The sequence below is a fragment of the Cervus canadensis genome, chromosome X (genome assembly GCF_019320065.1).
Source record: "Cervus canadensis isolate Bull #8, Minnesota chromosome X, ASM1932006v1, whole genome shotgun sequence".
NCBI classification, from domain to species: domain Eukaryota; kingdom Metazoa; phylum Chordata; class Mammalia; order Artiodactyla; family Cervidae; genus Cervus; species Cervus canadensis.
Genome location: NC_057419.1, coordinates 55,895,182 through 55,913,465, shown reverse-complemented (window position 1 = coordinate 55,913,465; position 18,284 = coordinate 55,895,182). Strand labels below are relative to the sequence as shown.

The 18,284-nt window shown below is 43.9% G+C and overlaps 1 protein-coding gene across 1 annotated transcript; it reads left to right on the top strand.

Annotated features, from left to right (window-relative positions):
* The first annotated feature begins 16,390 nt into the window (after positions 1 to 16,390).
* LOC122435565 (Y-box-binding protein 3-like) lies at positions 16,391 to 17,491 on the top strand. The gene has a single exon (XM_043459746.1). The coding sequence runs from the start codon at positions 16,391 to 16,393 to the stop codon at positions 17,489 to 17,491; it is 1,101 nt and encodes a 366-aa protein (XP_043315681.1).
* Positions 17,492 to 18,284: the final 793 nt, after the last annotated feature.

Sequence of the window (18,284 nt, the reverse complement as noted above, 5' to 3'; positions counted from 1 at the left end):
TCAGGTAAGAATTACAAGGATATAATCCAGAGAAATGACTAATGATATGAGATTTTTGGCATGCAAAATTAACAGTGGGAAAATAGGCGTCTTTTGTGAAGTTCCAGAGTTATTCCTGAATAAGATACATTGTCATTTGCAAAAATTCAATGTTATTTTTCTATAACTTAAAATATCCAATAAGAACTGTGCAAAAGCCCTAAGACCACATGCATCTCATGAAAGTCTTTTTTTCTAAACCGGAACTTATTAAGATTCTGCCAAGCGATAGCCATCAGGGCAAAAGAAATCTGTCTTCAATAACATGGTTATGGTTGCATATAAAAAGTGAAAACTAATGAAAACAAAAAACAACGTTGTAAATCCATTATGTCCTCTTCTTATTCACTGAGTCATGTCTGACTCTTTTGACTTCATGAATAGTACTTCAACTTTAAAAAAGAAGATTGCTTGTAAAATACTTAAAAGAATGAACATTTTGAGGATGTGGCTAAAAACTCACCATGTCTACTTTTCACAACGCCTTGACTAATACAAAGATATAGTTCAGGGCATGACTTCCTCAATTGTCACTTCCTTGTCCGTGGCATTTCAGGTTTCCTGTATTAGTGAAAGAAATTTAAAACATAGAGTAAATGTTCTTTCTGATTTCATGTATCTTTAGTTAATTGAGTTCTTTCTTTCTGCCAGGTTTTTCTCCATATCCCTCAGTGAAGATTTGGTTCCTTTGCTTATTGTCTATCTCTACCTAAATTGGGAGCAAAATATAAATTTAATGAGGACAAGGATTTCTTTTCTCTCTTTTTTTTAATGCTATAACTCCAATGCCTTAAACAGTCTGATACATAGTAGGTATTTAACAAATATCTGGTGTAAGAAAGATAATTATTCCAGCATAGCAATAGAGAGATAACAAGCACAGATTATATTATAATGTAACAACATAAAAGGAAATGAACGATTGATAAAAATGGCAATATATGTTTCTGTCTATATCTGTTATGCATTCATATGCCTTAATGTGAAAGAGCAATGCTGAGTTAATTTCCTTCAATTTCAAATAAAGACTAATATTTATATTGATAAAGCTATTATACTGTGAAGCAAAATAATATTCTGCCTCATTGTAAAGTTTTTTTTAGCTTATTGCTACTTGTGTCTTCCTTGAAAGTTTATTTTTTTTTTATATTTGAGTATAATTGGATAGCAATGTTGTGTTAATGTCTGGTGTACAGCAATGTGATGAGATTATACATATTTGTATTCTTTTTAAATTCCATCCCCATTTAGGTCATTACACAGTGTTCAGTTTGAATTAATTAGGCACAGTACCAGACACTTGAAAACAAGTGACTAGTGTGAGATTTCTTTACTCTTGAGAATCCAAAACATTGGAATATGTTGATTAAAATAGTGTTCCTCCCAAGAGAACTGTCACATTCTCTTTACTGACAGAAAAACAAGAATCTTGATAACTGAACTATAACAAGACTCTAAGTTAAACTATTTACAACCAAACATTATATTTTCTATAAACCTGTGTTCAACTGAAGCTCTTGCTAATTCATCTTCTCTGTTTGTTGACTATATGCAAGAGCATGTGCACATTCAGTTCAGTTCAGTTCAGTCGCTCAGTCATTTCCGATTCTTTGTGACCACATGAACCACAGCACGCCAGGTCTCCCTGTCCATCACCAATTCCTGGAGTTCACCCAAACCCATGTCCATTGAGTCGGTGATGCCATCCAACCATCTCATCCTCTGTTGTCCCCTTCTCCTCCTGTCCTCAATATTTCCCAGCATCAGGGTCTTCTCAAATGAGTCAGCTCTTCGCATTAGGTGGCCAAAGTATTGGAGCTTCAGCTTCAACATCAGTCCCACCAATGAACACCAAGGATGTTCATCACCCAAGATCTCCTTTAGGATGGACTGGTTGGATCCCCTTGCAGTCCAAGGGACTCTCAAGAGTCTTCTCCAACACCACAGTTCAAAAGCATCAATTCTTCGGTGCTCAGTTTTCTTCATAGTCCAACTCTCACATCCATATATGACCAATGGAAAAAACATGGCCTTGACTAAATGGACCTTTGTTGACAAACTAATGTCTCTGCTTTTCAATATGCTGTCTAGGTTGGTCATAACTTTCCTTGCAAGGAGTAAGCATCTTTAAATTTCATAGCTGCAGTCACCATCTGCAGGGATTTTGGAGCCCAAAAAATAAAGTCTGACACTGTTTCCCCTGTTTCCCCATCTATTTGCCATGAAGTGATGGGGCCAGATGCCATGATCTTAGTTTTCTGAATGCTGAGCTTTAAGCCAACTTTTTCACTCTCCTCTTTCACGTTCATCAAGAGGCTCTTTAGTTCTTCTTTGCTTTCTGCCATAAGGGTGGTGTCATCTGCATATCTGAGGTTATTGATATTTCTCCTGGCAATCTTGATTCCAGCTTGTGCTTCATCCAGCCCAGCGTTTCTCATGATGTACTCTGCATATAAGTTAAATAAGCAGGGTGACAATATACAGCCTTGACGTACTCCTTTTCCTATTTGGAACCAGTCTGTTGGTCCATGTCCCGTTCTAATTGTTGCTTTGTGACCTGCATACAGATTTCTCAGGAGGCATGTCAGGTGGTCTGGTATGCCCATCTCTTTCAGAATTTCCCACACTTTATTGTGATCCACACAGTCAAAGGCTTTAGCATAGTCAATAAATCAAAAATAGATGTTTTTTTGGAACTCTCTTGTTTTTTTGATGATCCATCAGATGTTGGCAATTTGATCTCTGGTTCCTCTGCCTTTTCTAAAACCAGCTTGAACATCTGGAATTTCACAGTTCATGTATTGCTGAAGCCTGGCTTGGAGAATTTTAAGCATTACTTTGCACATTCATAATTGCTAAATACGCTAAGAGAAAATTAATTTTCCTGGCAAATAGCAAATAAGTTTGTTACTATTCTTTTTTTTTGTTACTATTCTTTTTAAAATACATTTCCTTCAGTAACTATATCAATGTATTTTATGCTTGTTCCCTCTTTCTGACATTATATAAGTGGATTCATTTGAATCTCAGTAGAGAAGAGGCACAGACTATAAAAATAATTGAATAACATAATTTTTCAAAATCATATAAAGGGGACACAAAATAAACTCAAGATTCTGAAAAAATAAATATATGCTTGTAAGTAAAACTTTAGAGTAAATGTACAACTACAACTGGTACTACTACAGATTTGATTAACACCTAGTATGTATATAAGAAAATCAAAAGAAAAAAAAAAAGGAGAGATGGTCATTTTGAACTTAACCTTTGGCACAGAGACATTAAATATTAGTGGGCAAAGCAATAGTCAGGAAAAGAAAATATGATCAGTGCTGTTCAATTAAAAATATTTTCCAAAATACATGATCTGGAGTGATGAGTCCCTCATGCAAAAATTATTACAGAACTAATTTAGCTAAGTAAGAACTGATGGTATAAACAGTAGCAGAAGTTTTGCTGAGCAGAAGATGTATTTGAACCTCAGATTAAAGATAAAACATCTGAGGAATGTATAGTAATAAAACACAATGGAAATGCTTCAATGGAAATGTGGAAATAAGATGACTTTTTAAAATAGACTGGTAAAATCAATGAGACACCACTACACACTTATTGGAATGGCCAAATACAAAAACCTAACAAAATCAACTACTGGTCAGATGAGGAACAACAGGGAGTCACATCTATGTTACAGGGAATGCAAAATGATACAGTCACTTTGGAAGAAATTTCTTACCTAGCTAAACATTTTCATACCACATGATCTAGCAGTTATACCTCTAGATAGTTCACCAAATGATTTGAAGGCTAATGACCACAAGAAAGCATGAACATGAAGTATATAACAGCTTAAATCTTACTCTCTCTCTCTCTCACACACACACATACAAATTGTAAACCACAACAATGTCCTTTAACAGGATAAATGACATGGATAAAGAAACTACGGTACATCAATATAGCAGAATATTATTCAAGAATAAAAAGAAATGAGCTATCAGATCACAAAAAAATGAATGAATGTTATTAAGTAAAAGCAGGGAGTCTGGAAAAAGTTATACACTGCATGATGCTAATTATATGATATCCTGGAAAAGGTAAAACTGTAGAGTCAAAAATTTATCAGAATTTTTTTTTCTTTTTGCGTCAGAATAGTTTTATTAGTTTGAATACAGTTTGTCAACACTCAACTTTTTTTCTCCTACTTTGACGCACAAATCCACTCAAAGTCCTCATCACCCCATATCTCATATATTGTAAGGTTATTTTTTAAATTTATTTATTTTAATTGGAGGCTAATTACTTTAAAATATTGTGGTGATTTTTGCCATACATTCACATGAATCAGCCAAGGGTGTACATGTGTCCCCCCGTCCTGAACCTCCCTCCCACCTCACTCATCATCCCATCCCTCTGGGTCATCCCAGTGTACTGGCATTGAGTGCCTTTCTTCATGCATCAAAATTGGGCTGGTCATCTATTTCCCATATGGTAATATATATGCTTCAATGCTACCTCAAAACTGGGGAGGTTTTAGACTGATTAGAATGTGACTTATTATTCCAAGTTGATTTTGAATTTTGCAACATATTGATATGTTAGTTGGTATATTTTTGACCTAGTCTTCAGGGTTTTCTATACAGATTCTCATGTCATTTACAAACAGAGGCAATTTTATTTCTTCCTATCCAATTTATTTATTTTTCTTGCTTGCATACTCTGGGTGGGAATTTAGATACTATATTGAAGAGAAGTGGTGAGGAGGGCACCATTTTCTTGTTCTGATCTTAGAGGAAAACTTTTAGATTTGAATCACTGAGTATGGTGTTGGATGTGTAGTTGCCATGTATGGTATTTTTCAGGTCTAGGTTAATTCCTTCTATATTTAGTAGGTAGAGAGATATTACTATGAAAGGGTGTAGATTTTTAACAGATGATTTTCCTTCCTTATTCAGATTAGGTGTGTTGAAAATTTACCTGCCAAACTTCTGATGGTCGCACAATGCTTCAGATGCTCGCTAATGTCTATGATGTTGATAACATGAACTTTAGATAAAAAGTGCCTGAGAGTTATCCCTCTTACACCTCCTTGTTTTGCAAATGTAACTTCATTATGCCTTCAAACTGTGCACTTTCACTCTAACATGGGATACTACACCAAGGAATGGTCCTTCTTGCACTGGTGGTGAGGGCAAAAACTGTTGAAACTGGAAAATCTGACTCTTGATCAGTAATGTTTTCAGAGAAAGATCTTGATCAATGGGAAGAACTGCAAAAATTAGTAAAGAGAAACTTCCATTAAAATAGAGTTGGGAGACCAGAAGGCAGAACTCTCAGAGGTGACAGGAGAGCCCAACAGAAAGAAGAAAGACTTCCTCTTCTTGAATGGCAAGAGCTCAGCCAATGAAAGACTGTCAGGACTCAGTCAATGAAAAAACACCACACTTCAAACCCTCAGCATCCCATGGACACATTACTTAGTGTAGACTTTCTAACTTCCTCTTTCTTTCTTTAAAAGAGTTATCATCTTCCTGTAGGGAGACTTGCATGTGGCTCACCATAGTTGCAGACCATATATTGCAATTCTTCACTGATCTGGAATAAACTCATTTTTGTTGGAGGAATAACTGAGTCTGTTTTAGGTCAACCCAATCTGAACACTAGTCTGTATAAACCTGAGCGAGTTTACTCCTGTCAGTTTAGTCCTGTCAGTACTAGTATTCTCAGCCTGGCAACCTTCCTTTGTCTCTCTGAAGGAAAACAAAACAAACAAAAAACACAGTAGGTTTCTTTGAGTGGGTCTTGAAATCATGCGATTGTCATCTGTCTCACATTATGCAAAATGCAAGATGCACAAAGAAAACACAGCAGGAATGGGAAAAGGCCACGGATTTGTGAGAGAATATTGAGAGAGTGCCCTTAAAAGCCTGTGAATCTCCCCAACCAAGAAAGTGGGGTGGAAAGTGGGTCCTCTCTTGACATCCACTGAAGCAAGCAAGAGGGTGTTCAAGAATCCTCCCTAGAGCTTCAAGTGTGCCTACTCTCCAACATGAACCAGGAGGTACTGTGACATGGGGGCAGGAGGCCCGGGCAGTGCATTTGCCTTGCCCACTAGCTAGAGCCCCGCCTAGGACCCACCCTTACCCCTTGAGACATCACCATCACTGTGGTAGCCATTGTTAGGTCTGTGTCCCATTGTCCCAGGGAATGCCACAGAGCCCTCCAAGAGTCTCAGACTAAAGACAGAGAGCCCTTGGACCTAACCCACAAACTTCTGAAAGAGAGGTTCCTGCGTCCATCCTGAACCCCACTCCCCTCCTTCCTACCTCAGGGGGACAAATTTCCCTCTGATTCTCTGAGAAAGGAGGGCAAGAAGTGAGTGAGATGGGAGAAGCCGCTCCCACAGAGTTGGCCCCTTCCTTCTCCTCTAAAGCAGCACAGAAACACCTGGCATCCTTTGGAGGCAGAGATCCACTCCTAGCCCTAGATGCTGGCAATGTCAGTGGGGATGCAATCCCCAAGACCACCACCATGAGTGCCAAGTGAAAGGCGCTGAAGAAAGTCATCAGTAAGAAGGTGTGAGGCTCCGTCAAGTGGTTTGAGCGTGAAGAATGAATATGGCTACATCAGCAGGCACCATACCCAGGAAGATGTGTTTGTTCACCAGACAGCCATCACCTTGCCGGAAAAAATCCAGCAAGTACCAAGGCAGCATGGGTGATGGTGAGACGGTGGAGTCCCACGTGGTGCAGGGTGAGCAGGGCACTGAAGCCACTAAAGAAATTAGGTCAGTGAGTTAGCCCCAGTGAAGGGAAGCCACTATGCTGCTAACTGCTCTGGCTTCTGCCAGGGCTTCTATATCCACGGCCTTGTGCCCAAATCACAGGGTCCCAAAGGTGCCAAGGACATCATTGATGAATGCAGGGGCAGCAGCAAAAGCTTTACTGTGGCCCAGGGCCTCAGAAGCCATCTGCCTGCTCACCCCCAAGACCAACAAATGAGGCACTTGTGGCCCTTTGGCAGGGCCCCACCTGTGACCTGCTGCCAATGGATCCTGGCTACCACCAGTGGCCCCTGGTCTGACCACTTGCCTGGGTCTGCCCTCATTGCAGGCCTGGAGGGCTATCATCAGTGGGGTGTGGGCCCCAGCTACTTGCTGAGTCACCCTAGGGACCAATCCACCACTCCTGGTCCAAGACACTTACTAGGCATCTCTGAAGAGCCAGAGGTAGAGCACAGGGAGAGTGGGTGTGATGCCAACAGCAACCCACAACAGAGGCCTGCTCCGCACTATGGATCCCACCACCAGAATAACCCAGGACACCATCCACAGCAAGCACCTGGCACACAGGGCCAGGGTTCTGAGGGAGGAGAGGGCAAGACCAAGAAGAGCCCCACTGAAGCACCTGTTTTTGTCCCTGTGGCCAAGAAGAAGGGTGCCCCTGAGGAGGGGAACTCTTGCTCATGGATGCACTCTCTACCACCTGGGCTTAGTAACAGCTAGTCTCCCTCCTCAGAGACTCCCTGGCCTGGGCTACAGGTGGTCTCCCCTTGAGCAGATGATGCCCTTTTTTGCAGCTCAGTCCAAACATCCACATTGGCTGTTAGATCTAGGACCTGAAAATAATAAATGCCCTTTACCCAAGGCGTGAGGATCAATTACAAAATCTATGTACTTCTAAATTCCCTTATACCTTCTGCCTTGGTAGTTTGTGTACACACATACTCACACACATACAGACACATTCACACACACACACACACACCTCTAAATCTATTATTTTTAAAGATCTGACCAGGACCACAGCTATTATTCTGCATCCCCAGGTGAATCAGGTGAAGTAATTTTTAAAATTGTATTTTATTTTAATACAAAAATGAGGATTACCTCAAACTGAAAATGAACTGACATTACTGTTGTGATATTATTCACCTGATTGGTCATTTTCTCAATAAAATATTTCAAGTTGCTTTCATCTATTATCACACTTGTCTGAAACTTTTTAAAGCCTACTGGCCCATAATTGTTTTGTGATGGTCCTTTCCATCTTAGGAGTTTTTGAAATGATCATATGCATTTATCTGTTTACAAGTCATGAATTTAAGACTAAATCTGGACTTACAGGTTGAATGTTTTAGGGTATTCTAAAGAGCAATGGCACCCCACTCCAGTACTCTTGCCTGGAAAATCCCATGGACAGACGAGCCTGGTAGGCTGCAGTCCATGGGGTCGCTAAGAGTTGGACATGACTGAGCGACTTTACTTTCATGTTTCATTTTCATGCATTGGAGAAGGAAATGGCAACCCACTCCAGTGTTCTTGCCTGGAGAATCCCAGGGATGGGGGAGCCTGGTGGGCTGCCGTCTATGGGGTCTCACAGAGTCAGACACGACTGAAGTGACTTAGCAGCAGCAAAGAGTAAGAATGTATAAAAAAATCTTTTTTTTTTTTTTATACCCCAAACTCTTTTATTTTCATCCTCTTTTGCTGCCCTGGAAATGGAACAAAAAATAGGGAGGGTGGGCCCAACTATGCACACTTACTGATTAGATAGTTCTCTATGAGACAAAAACAAGAAAAACCGAGCAAAACATCATGGCAAGTAAAAAATGAGGTTCTCTACAAGCAGAATTAGCCTCTTTTGAAGTTTTTTTTTTTCTTTTTTTAAATGGACTCAATCTACTACCATTTAAGTATATAAAAGAAAATGGGCGTGAGGGGCTGAGGGTGGTGGACAATGAGGAGATGCTCATCCAAGGGTACAAACTTTGAGTTGTAATATGGGGAAGTTCCAAGGACCTAACATACAGCATGGAGACTATGGTTAAACATACTGTCTTGTATACTTGAAAGTTGCCATGAGAGTAGAGCATTAATGTTCTCACCATTAAAATAACAACAAAAGGCTAATTATGTGAGGTAAAGGATATGCTAATTAATCTTATTGGGGGAAAGCTTTTGACATACACCTGTACGAAAGATATCACATTGTACATCCTAAATTTACACTATATCTCAATAAATCTGTGGGGGAAAACTGAAGGAAAAAAAAATAAACTGGGCAAGGAAGCACGTATGATTTTTGTTGTGCACACCTCTGGAGGTAAAGAGAAACATGTAGTCTGCATCTTCTTTTGTGCTTCCTGGATGAGTTCTTCCAGGGAGCCTGTGGAAGATGTGTGGAAGGCTGAGCAGGTGTGGTTCAGCCCAACTGAATCCCATCAAACAGAGAAGCTCTGCTTGGGAGTGTCATTCCTATCCTTGTCTTTATTTGAACATGTGGTGGAGTTGATGAATGGGAGACAGGAGTTGGGTTTGGAGGTGGGGGAAATGAGCCATAGATACTTGAAGCCAACAGAGGTCTTTAAAACCTCATGTTACAGATTAAGAAAATTGGATTATAAGTAGCAAGATCCAAATACATTTCTCATTTATACCACATTAAAAGCTAGCCTAATGTATTTGGAAAGGGTGTATTCAATCATTCATTATGGCTATATATCCAAATCCATTCACACAGAAACAGTAGAGATCCTTCATTCAGAGAATATTTGAGTGCCCTCCTGTGGAAGACACTCTGCCAGGCACTAGGAATCACATCATAAGGAAGAAGGCGGTCCCTTATTTTAAGGAGCCCACAACCTAAGGGAGAGAAACCTGAGAGAAAACTGACAGTGGCTACGCAATGGAGTGAGTGCTCTAGGGGAGTTAGCACAGGATGTGAGAGGAAACACAGATGAGACAGACACGAATTTAAAATTCTACCTAGCAATCACCACCAAACTCCAATTTGATAAAGTCATGCCAAAACAGGGCTAGAAGTTGTCCATCCAGACTCCTAGCCCAGTGCAATTCCCAGTATACCAACTTGTGTCTTCAGAGACTAGCAGAGGGCACCAAAACTCACCAAGCATACGAGTTTATACTGATGTACAGCGCCAAGTGAGAATAGGGGAAGACTTGAAGTGAGACTAAACCTGCTCTGATTAGGAGTGAATTCAGGTCCGTCCAGGATGTCTCTTTATGCCAAGTAACAGACAGGGATATGGGGCAGGGAACTGTCATCTGTATGTACAGGATTGGGTTCATAGGCTTCTCCCTGCTGAGTGAGGTGTATGAGTCAGGAGGCAGTGGGTGGGTCAGCCTGGTCCTGGAGGCTTCATTTTGGGGGAATGGAGGACATAAAGGGCCAGACTAAGGAATCTTGAATTTCCCCTGCTCAGAAAGGTGCCTGGCAGGATCTGTTAACAGAAATTGACCTGGTGATTGCTGTCTGGGGGGAAGCAGGGGAGAACTGAAGGGTACAGAGGCTTGTCACAGAGTTATTCATACATCACTAGGAGTGACTATATTAAACTGGCAGCAGGAACATTCTGCTGATTCCCAGATGCTCCAGAATTGAGAAAAAATCCAGGAAAACCTCTACTTCTGTTTCATTGACTACACTAAAGCCTTTGACCATGTGGATCACAACAAACTGTGTAGAATTCTTAAAGAGACAGGAATAGCACACCAGGTCACCTGCCTCATGAGAAACCTGTATGCAGGTCAAGAAGCAACAGTTATAATCTGGCATGGAAGAAAGGACTGGCTCAACATTGGGAAAGGTGTACATCAAGTCTGTATATTGTCACTCTGCCTATTTAACTTTTGCAGAGTACACCATGCAAACTGTCAGGCTGGATGAAGCGCAAGCTGGGCACAGGATTGCTGGGAGAGTTATCAATAACCTCCGATACTCAGATGACACCACCCTTATGGTAGAAAGTGAAGAGGAACCAAAGAGCCTCTTGATGAAGGTGAAAGAGGAGCATGAAGAAGCCTGCATAAATTCAAAATTCAAATGTTCAAAAAAACTAAGATCATGGCATCCAGCCCCATCACTTCATGGCAAACATTTGGGAAAACTAGGGAAATAGTGACAGACTTTATTTTCTAGGGCTCCAAAATCACTGCAGGCGGTGACTGCAGCCATGAAATTGAAAGACGCTTGCCCCTTGGAAGAAAAGCTATGACCAACCTAGACAGCATACTAAAAAGCAGAGACATTACTTTGCCGAAAACGATCCATCTAAGTCAAAGTTATGGTTTTTCCAGCAGTCATGTGTGGATGTGAGAATTGGACCATAAAGAAAGCTGAGCACCAAAGAACTGATGCTTTTTAACTGTGGTGTTGGAGAAGACTCTTGAGAGTACGTTGAACTGCATGGAGACCCAACTAGTCAATCCTAAGGAAATCAACTCTGAATATTCACTGGAAGGACTGATGCTGACGCTGTAGTACTTTGGCCACCTGACTCCAAGAGCTGACTCATTGGAAAACCCTCGGATGCTGGGAAAGATGGAAGGCCGGAGGAGTAGGGGACACCAGGGGACGAGATGGTTGGATGGCATCACCGACTCAATGGACATGAGTTTGAGCAAACTCCGGGAGATGGTGAAGGACAGAGAATCCTGGTGTGCTGCAATCCAAGGGGTTGCAGAGTCAGACCCGATTGAGTGACTGAGCAACAACCAGGATTTAGGCATTGTTGTTGTTCAATCATTCATTCTGATTAACTTTCCATAATCCAGTTCCTGTTCTGGTTGCTGTTGGATTGTGGTTCTCCTTGCTTCTTCTGTCATCCTTCAGGTGGATGAGGCTATGAGGCTTGTGTAAGCTTCCTGATGGGAGGGACTGGCAGTGTGAAAACTTCATTCTTGCTCTGGTAGGCAGGGCTGTGCTCAGTAAAACTCAAATTATCTGCTGATGAGTGGGGCTGCGCTTCCTCCCTGTTAGATGTTTGGCCTAAGGCGACCCAGCCCTGGGGCTCTTTGGGCTCTATGGTAGGGTTAATGGCAAACTCCAAGAGCGCTTATGCCAAAGGGAAGCTTCCAGAACTGCTGTTGCCAGTGCCCCTGTCCCTGCAGTGAGGCACTGCCAACCCACATCGGCAACACTAGCAGGTAGGTCTGTCTGCTTCAGTCTCTTGTGCTGTCACTGCTCCTTTCCCATGAGCCTTGTCTGTGCCCTCCAACAGTGGCATGTCTGTTTTTCCCAGTGCTCTGGAAGGCTTGTAATCAAATCCTGCTGGCCATCAATGGCAGATTCCCTGGGGATTCCAGTCCATGTGCCAGCTTCCCAGATTGGGAAGCCTGATGTGGGGCTCTGAACCTTCACATCAGGGAGAACGTCTTTGGAATTATTCTTCTCCAGTTTGTGGGTCATGCACCTGGCTGGTATGGGATTTGACTTTACCATGTTTTGACTTTCCTGTCTCATTGCAGTTTCTTCTTTGTCTTTGGACAAGAGGTATTTGTTTCTGGTGAGCTCCAGCATCCTTCTGTCAATGGTCGTTCAACAGCTAGTTGCAGTTTTGGTGCTTTCTCAGGAGGAGAGGAGCACATGTCCTTCTACTCCACCATCTTGAAAGAGAAGCGTGCATTCTCTATTCAAGCCCAGGCTTGGGAGGAGGGCATGGCAACCCACTCCAGTGTTCTTGCCTGGAGAATCCCATGGGCAGAGGAACCTGGAGGGCTACAGTCTATGGGGTCCCAAAGAGTCAGACACTACTGAAGCAACTTAGCACACACACAGACTTGAACTTTCTGCTCTGTTCAGTTGCTAGGTCATGTCTACCTCTTTGTGGCCCCATGGACTCCAGCACGCCAGGCTTCCCTGTTCTTCACCATCACTCAGAGTTTGCTCAAGTTCATGTCCATTGAGTCACTGATGCTATCTAACCATCTCATCCTCTGCCACCCCCTTCTCCTTTTGCCTTCAATCTTTCCCAGCATCAGGGTCTTTTCATGTCAGGTGGCCAAAGTACTGGAGTTTCAGCTTCAGCATCAATCCTTCCCATGAATATTCAGGGTGGATTTTCTTTAAGATTGATTGGCTTGGTCTCCTTGCAGCCCAGGGGACTCTCAAGAGTCTTCTCAAGGGCAAAACTAACAATATTTGCATTTATAGGTGATACACTTTCCGAGTAGCTCATGACTTTAGAATGGTTTAGAAGCAACATGACTTCCTACCTGCCAGAGGAAACCAAATTTAAGATGGCTTTTGTTCAGGGATTAGTCAATGCAATCTTTACGGAGGCATTCTAAACTTGATGCTCTTCGGAAGCTAAGGCAAATCAAATCGCCTTGCTGATACTTTCACAATGAATGCTGCCCTTAAAGTAACCGGCAGTCCAAACCTCTGTCATGGCACACAGGGATATTTCCCCAAATTATAGCTTGAGAAAACTGGCTCGAGAGGCCCAACACTTAGCCTCAGAGAGGGGAAAGCAAGACTGGAGGTTAAACAATTGTTGGTTTGATTAAAAGAGAAAGATCTGAGTCAGACCAAATAGCAGTGCAGCTTTACTGGAGACTCTAAAATTGCCCCTCATAGCCACTGTAACGTGCATTGAACTACTGGCCGACTGATGGAATGATAGCATTTGTGAAGGAATGATAGCATTTGTGAATCCATATTGGTGGGGAAACAGGAACAAGAGGCCAAAAAGTGCCTACCTCAATGGATCTCAAGGTGTGAGGCTTGCTTAGCTTCGGAAAATACTGACAATCTCTTTCTTGAGAGGCAGTAGATGAGTTCTTTCAGCAATGAGTTAAAGTTGCTGTTGTTTCCCATCCGCCAGTATTTGGCGTTTGCATTTGGAGGGGAGGGAGCTATTCTAACATGTGTGTGTGTTCTTGTTGCTGAGTTGCTAAATCATGTCCGACTCTTTTTGACCCCATGGACTGCAGCATCCCAGGCTTCCCTGTCCTTCATTATCTCCCAGAGTTTGCTCAGATTCATGTTCAATGAGTTGGTCATGCTATCTATCTATCTTATCCTCTGTCACCCTCGTCTCCTGTTGCCCTCAATCTTTCCCAGCATCAGGGTCTTTTCCAACAGGTGCATGGTGCTATCTTATTCTTTTCATCTGTAGTTCCCTTACTGTGTATGATGTGTATCATGTTTGTGTCAACTTAGCTATTATTAGCTGTATATCATCTTTGAAACCACTTGGCCCACTTGTCCAAAATACACCCCAGAGAAGACTGGCTGTACTCCTCTTCGACATTTTAAACTGCCTCAAAGGAGCATCCAGGCACTGGAAATAGGATTCCTTACAACTTCCTCCACTTCGTGGATGTGTTTTAGTCATGGTTGGTATGTTTTCACATCAGACTGAAGCCTTTCCTTGCAGACAGGCTACTGCCTCTTCTGTGGCTAAAGTCCTTTTGGAAAAGATTATCCCTATCTGGGGAACTCCTCTCAAACTTCAGAATGATCAAGACCCCCATTTTACTGGTCAGTTACTTCCACAAGCCTGCACCATTTGGCTAGTTTTACAACATTTTCACTGCACTGACCAGACTCATTCCTCTTGTTTAGTCAAATGCACTAATGACATTATTAAGACTCAGTTTGCAAGATTTGTGGAGCCCCTCCAATTACCTTGGTCAAGTGCATTGCCTTTTGGTCCTTCTGAATCACAGATCCACTCTGTTTAGAATGCATAAACTCTCACCCTTTGAGATAGTCAAAGGATAGTCTCTTGGCTCCTGCCTCTTTTGACCCACCACTGGTAAGAGGAGAGGTCCTCTGATATTTCAACACACATTGCAACCGGGACATTACATCTATTGGCAGAAACACTTCCAGAAGGACTCACCTCTACGTTGCTGGAAAGGCCCCTATCAGATACTGCTAACCAGCCCTAGTGTCACCAAGCTCCAGGGAATAGACTCTTTGACTCACATGAGACACTTAAAGAAAGCACCAATCCTAATTGGACCTGCACATTATCTAGTGATCTGAGAGTAAAGATTTTCTGAAGCTGAAGCAGAGATGATATTTGATAAGACAGCCTTCCCAGAATATTCAGAGTAGTTTCTTGAAAGTTTGTCTGCCAAACCTCTGACAGCAGCACGGTGCTTCAGATGATCTCCAGTGTCTATGATCTTGAAAACATGAACTTTAGAGAAAAAGTACCTGAGAGTTCTCCCTCTGACCCCTACTTCTTATTCTAATGGGACTTCAATACCTTTCCAAACTCTGCGCTTTCACTCTAACATGGGATACTATGCCCAGGAGAAGTCTTTCCTGGCACAGGGGCGTGGGGGTGGGGGGGGAGGGAGGCGGGGGTTGGCAAAAAGCTGCTGAAACTGAAAAAAATCTGACTCTGGATCAGCGATGCTTCCAGAGAAAGATCTCAGTCAAAGGGGAGAAGTGTAAAAAATTAATAAAAAGAAACTTCCATTAAGATAGAGTTGGGAGGCCAGAAGGGAGAGCTCTCAGACATGACAGCAGAGCCCAGCAGGAAGAAGAAAGACTTCCTCATCTTGCCTGCCAAGAGCTCAGCCAATGAGAGACTGCCAGGGCTCAGCGAATGAAGAGCCACCATACTTCAAACCCTCAGCCTCCCATGGACACTTTGCTTAGTGCAGCCTTCCTAACCTTCTCTTTCTTTCAAAGAGTTATCTTCTCCCTGTTATGGAGTCTTGCATGTGGCTCACCATGGTTGTAGACCCTGAATTGCAATTCTCTGTTGATCTAGAATAAACTCATTTTTGGTGGAGCAATCCCTGGCAGTCTATTTGTTTTAGGTCAACACAATCTTAACACTAGGCTGGATAAATGTGTGCTACATTAGTGCCCTCTCAGCACTAGCATTCTAGGCCTGGCAGCCTTCCTATGTCTCTCAGAAGGGAAACAAAAACAAAACAGACAGACAAAACCCACAGCAGGTTTCTTTAATTGAGTCTTCAAATCACACGGCTGTCATCTTGCCTCAAGTGGCACAAAATGCCTGACCCACACAATGGGCTGCCCAGGTATCAGAAAAGGACCAGCGATTTGTGAGAGAATATTGAGTGAGTGCCCTTAGAGGGCTGTGAATCTCCCCAACCAAGGAAGAGGGGTGGAACGTGGGTCCTCTCTTCACAGCCACTCAAGCAAGCAAGAGGGTGCTCAAGGCCCTTCCCTAGAGCTTCAGGTGTGTCTCCTTCTCCACCATGAAGCAGGAGGTACCATGATATGGTGGCAGGAGGCTGGGGCGGAGTGCATTTGCCCCGCTCCCCCCCACCCCAGGTCAAGCTACTTCAAGGACCCACCCCGCCCCCACCGCTTGAGAACTCACCATCACCATGGCAGCCATTGTTTGGTCCGCGTCCCCGTCATCCCAGGAGACGCCACACACACACACACAGGCCTCTCCAAGACTCTCAGACTAAAGCCAGAGAGCCCTTGGCCCTAACCCACAAACCTCCCAGAGGGAGGCTCCGGCCTCCAGCCTGAGCCCCCTCCCACCCTTCCAACCTCAGAGGGACAAATTTCCCTCAGATTCTAGGAGAAAGGAGAGCGAGGACGACCTGATGAGTGAGGCGGGAGAGACCACCCTCACGGAGGTGGCTGCTTCCATCTCCCCTCAAGCCTCGTGTAAACCCTTGGCATCCTTGGGAGGCGGAGACCGGGCCCTAGCCCTTGACACAGGCCACCTCAGCGGGGATGAGATCCCCAAGGCCACTGCTGGGGACTCCAAGGGAAAGGAGCCCAAGAAGGTCATCGCTGAGAGGGTCCTAGGCTCTGTCGTATGGTTTAACGTGAAGAATGGGTACGGCTTCATCAGCAGGCACGATACCCAGGAAGATGTGTTTGTTCACCATTCGGCCATCACCTGGAACACCTCCCGCAAGTACCAAGGCACCGTGGATGATGGCGAGACGGTGGAGTTCGACGTGGTGCAGGGCGAGCGGGGCACTGAGGCTGCTAACGTAACCGGGCCAGCGGGCGCGCCACTGAAGGGAAGCCGCTACACTTCCCACCGCGCCAGCACCCGCCGGGGCTTCAGCACCCACCGCCATGAGCCACCTCCGCGAAGTCCCAAGAGCGCAGAGAACGGCGTTGATGAACGTGATGGCAGCGGCGAAGGCTTCACTGCGGCCCAGGGCCTCAGACGCCCTCTGCCTGGCCACTCCCAAGACCAACAACTGAGCCGTTTCCCGCCCTCCCGCAGGGCCCCATCTGTGACCCGCCACCCGTGGATCCAGGTTACCACCAGCGGCCCCCTGTCCGACCAGCAGCCTGGGTCCAACCCCACTGCAAGGCAGGAGGGGCATCCTCAGCGGGGTCGGGGCCTTAGCTACCTGCTGAGTCGCCCTAGGGCCAGAGGCCCTAGACGCTCACCAGGCATCCCAGAAGAGCTGGAGGCAGAACACAGCGAGAGAGGGCCCGAAGCCGGCAGCAATCCTCCACAGAGGCCCCCTCCACGCTATGGATCCTGCCGTCCCAGTAACCGGCGCCGCCGCCCGCAGCAAGTTCCTGGTGCCCAGGAACAGGATTCCGAGGGAGGAGAGAGCACGATCAGGAAGAGCCCCACTGAAACACCTTCTTCTGTCGCTGTGGCAAAGAACAACGACGCCCCTAAAAAGGAGAACCCCTTGGTCATGGATGCGCCCTCTGCCGCCCAGGCCTAGTCACAGCTCGGCTCACTCTCCAGGGACTCCCTGCTCTGGGCTACAGGTGATGTCCCCTTGAGGAGCTCAGTCCAAACATGCACACAGATTGTTAGATTTGGGCCCTGAAAAAAATACATGCCCTTTACGCAAGGTTAGAAGTTAAATGACAAGATCTATATAATTCTAAATCCCCTCATACCATCTGCCTTGGTAGTATCCCTACACACACACACACACACACACACACACACACACACATGCACACAAACACACACTCTTGAACCTATATCTTTAATGGTCTGACTGGGACCACACCTATTTTTCTGCATTCCCAGGTGAATTAGGTGAATTAATGTTAAAAAACTGTGTTTTAATTTTAACAAAAAAATGAAGATTATCTGAAACTGGAGATAATGTGACATTGCTCACCTGGCTGGTATTTTTACAATAAAACATTTGATGTTGCCTTTATCTCTTATCACTGTTTGAAATTTTTTAAAGCCTACTAGCCCAAAATTGTATTGACAGTCCTTACAATCTTTATTTTTAGAACGAGTTTTAGCAAAGGTCATATATTTTGATCTCTTCACAGGTTATGAATTTAAGACTAATTCTGGACTTAACAGGTTGAATGTCCCAAGATGTTCTAAAAGGGAACAATGCATGAAGAAAGATGTATCCTGATCTCTTTCATTTCCATCCTCTTCCCCTGCCCTGGAATTAGAGCAATAAGTCAGGAGGGTGGGGCCCAACTACCCACACTTACTCCTTAGCTGGTACTCTGGGTTTTGCGAGCAAAACATCATAACCA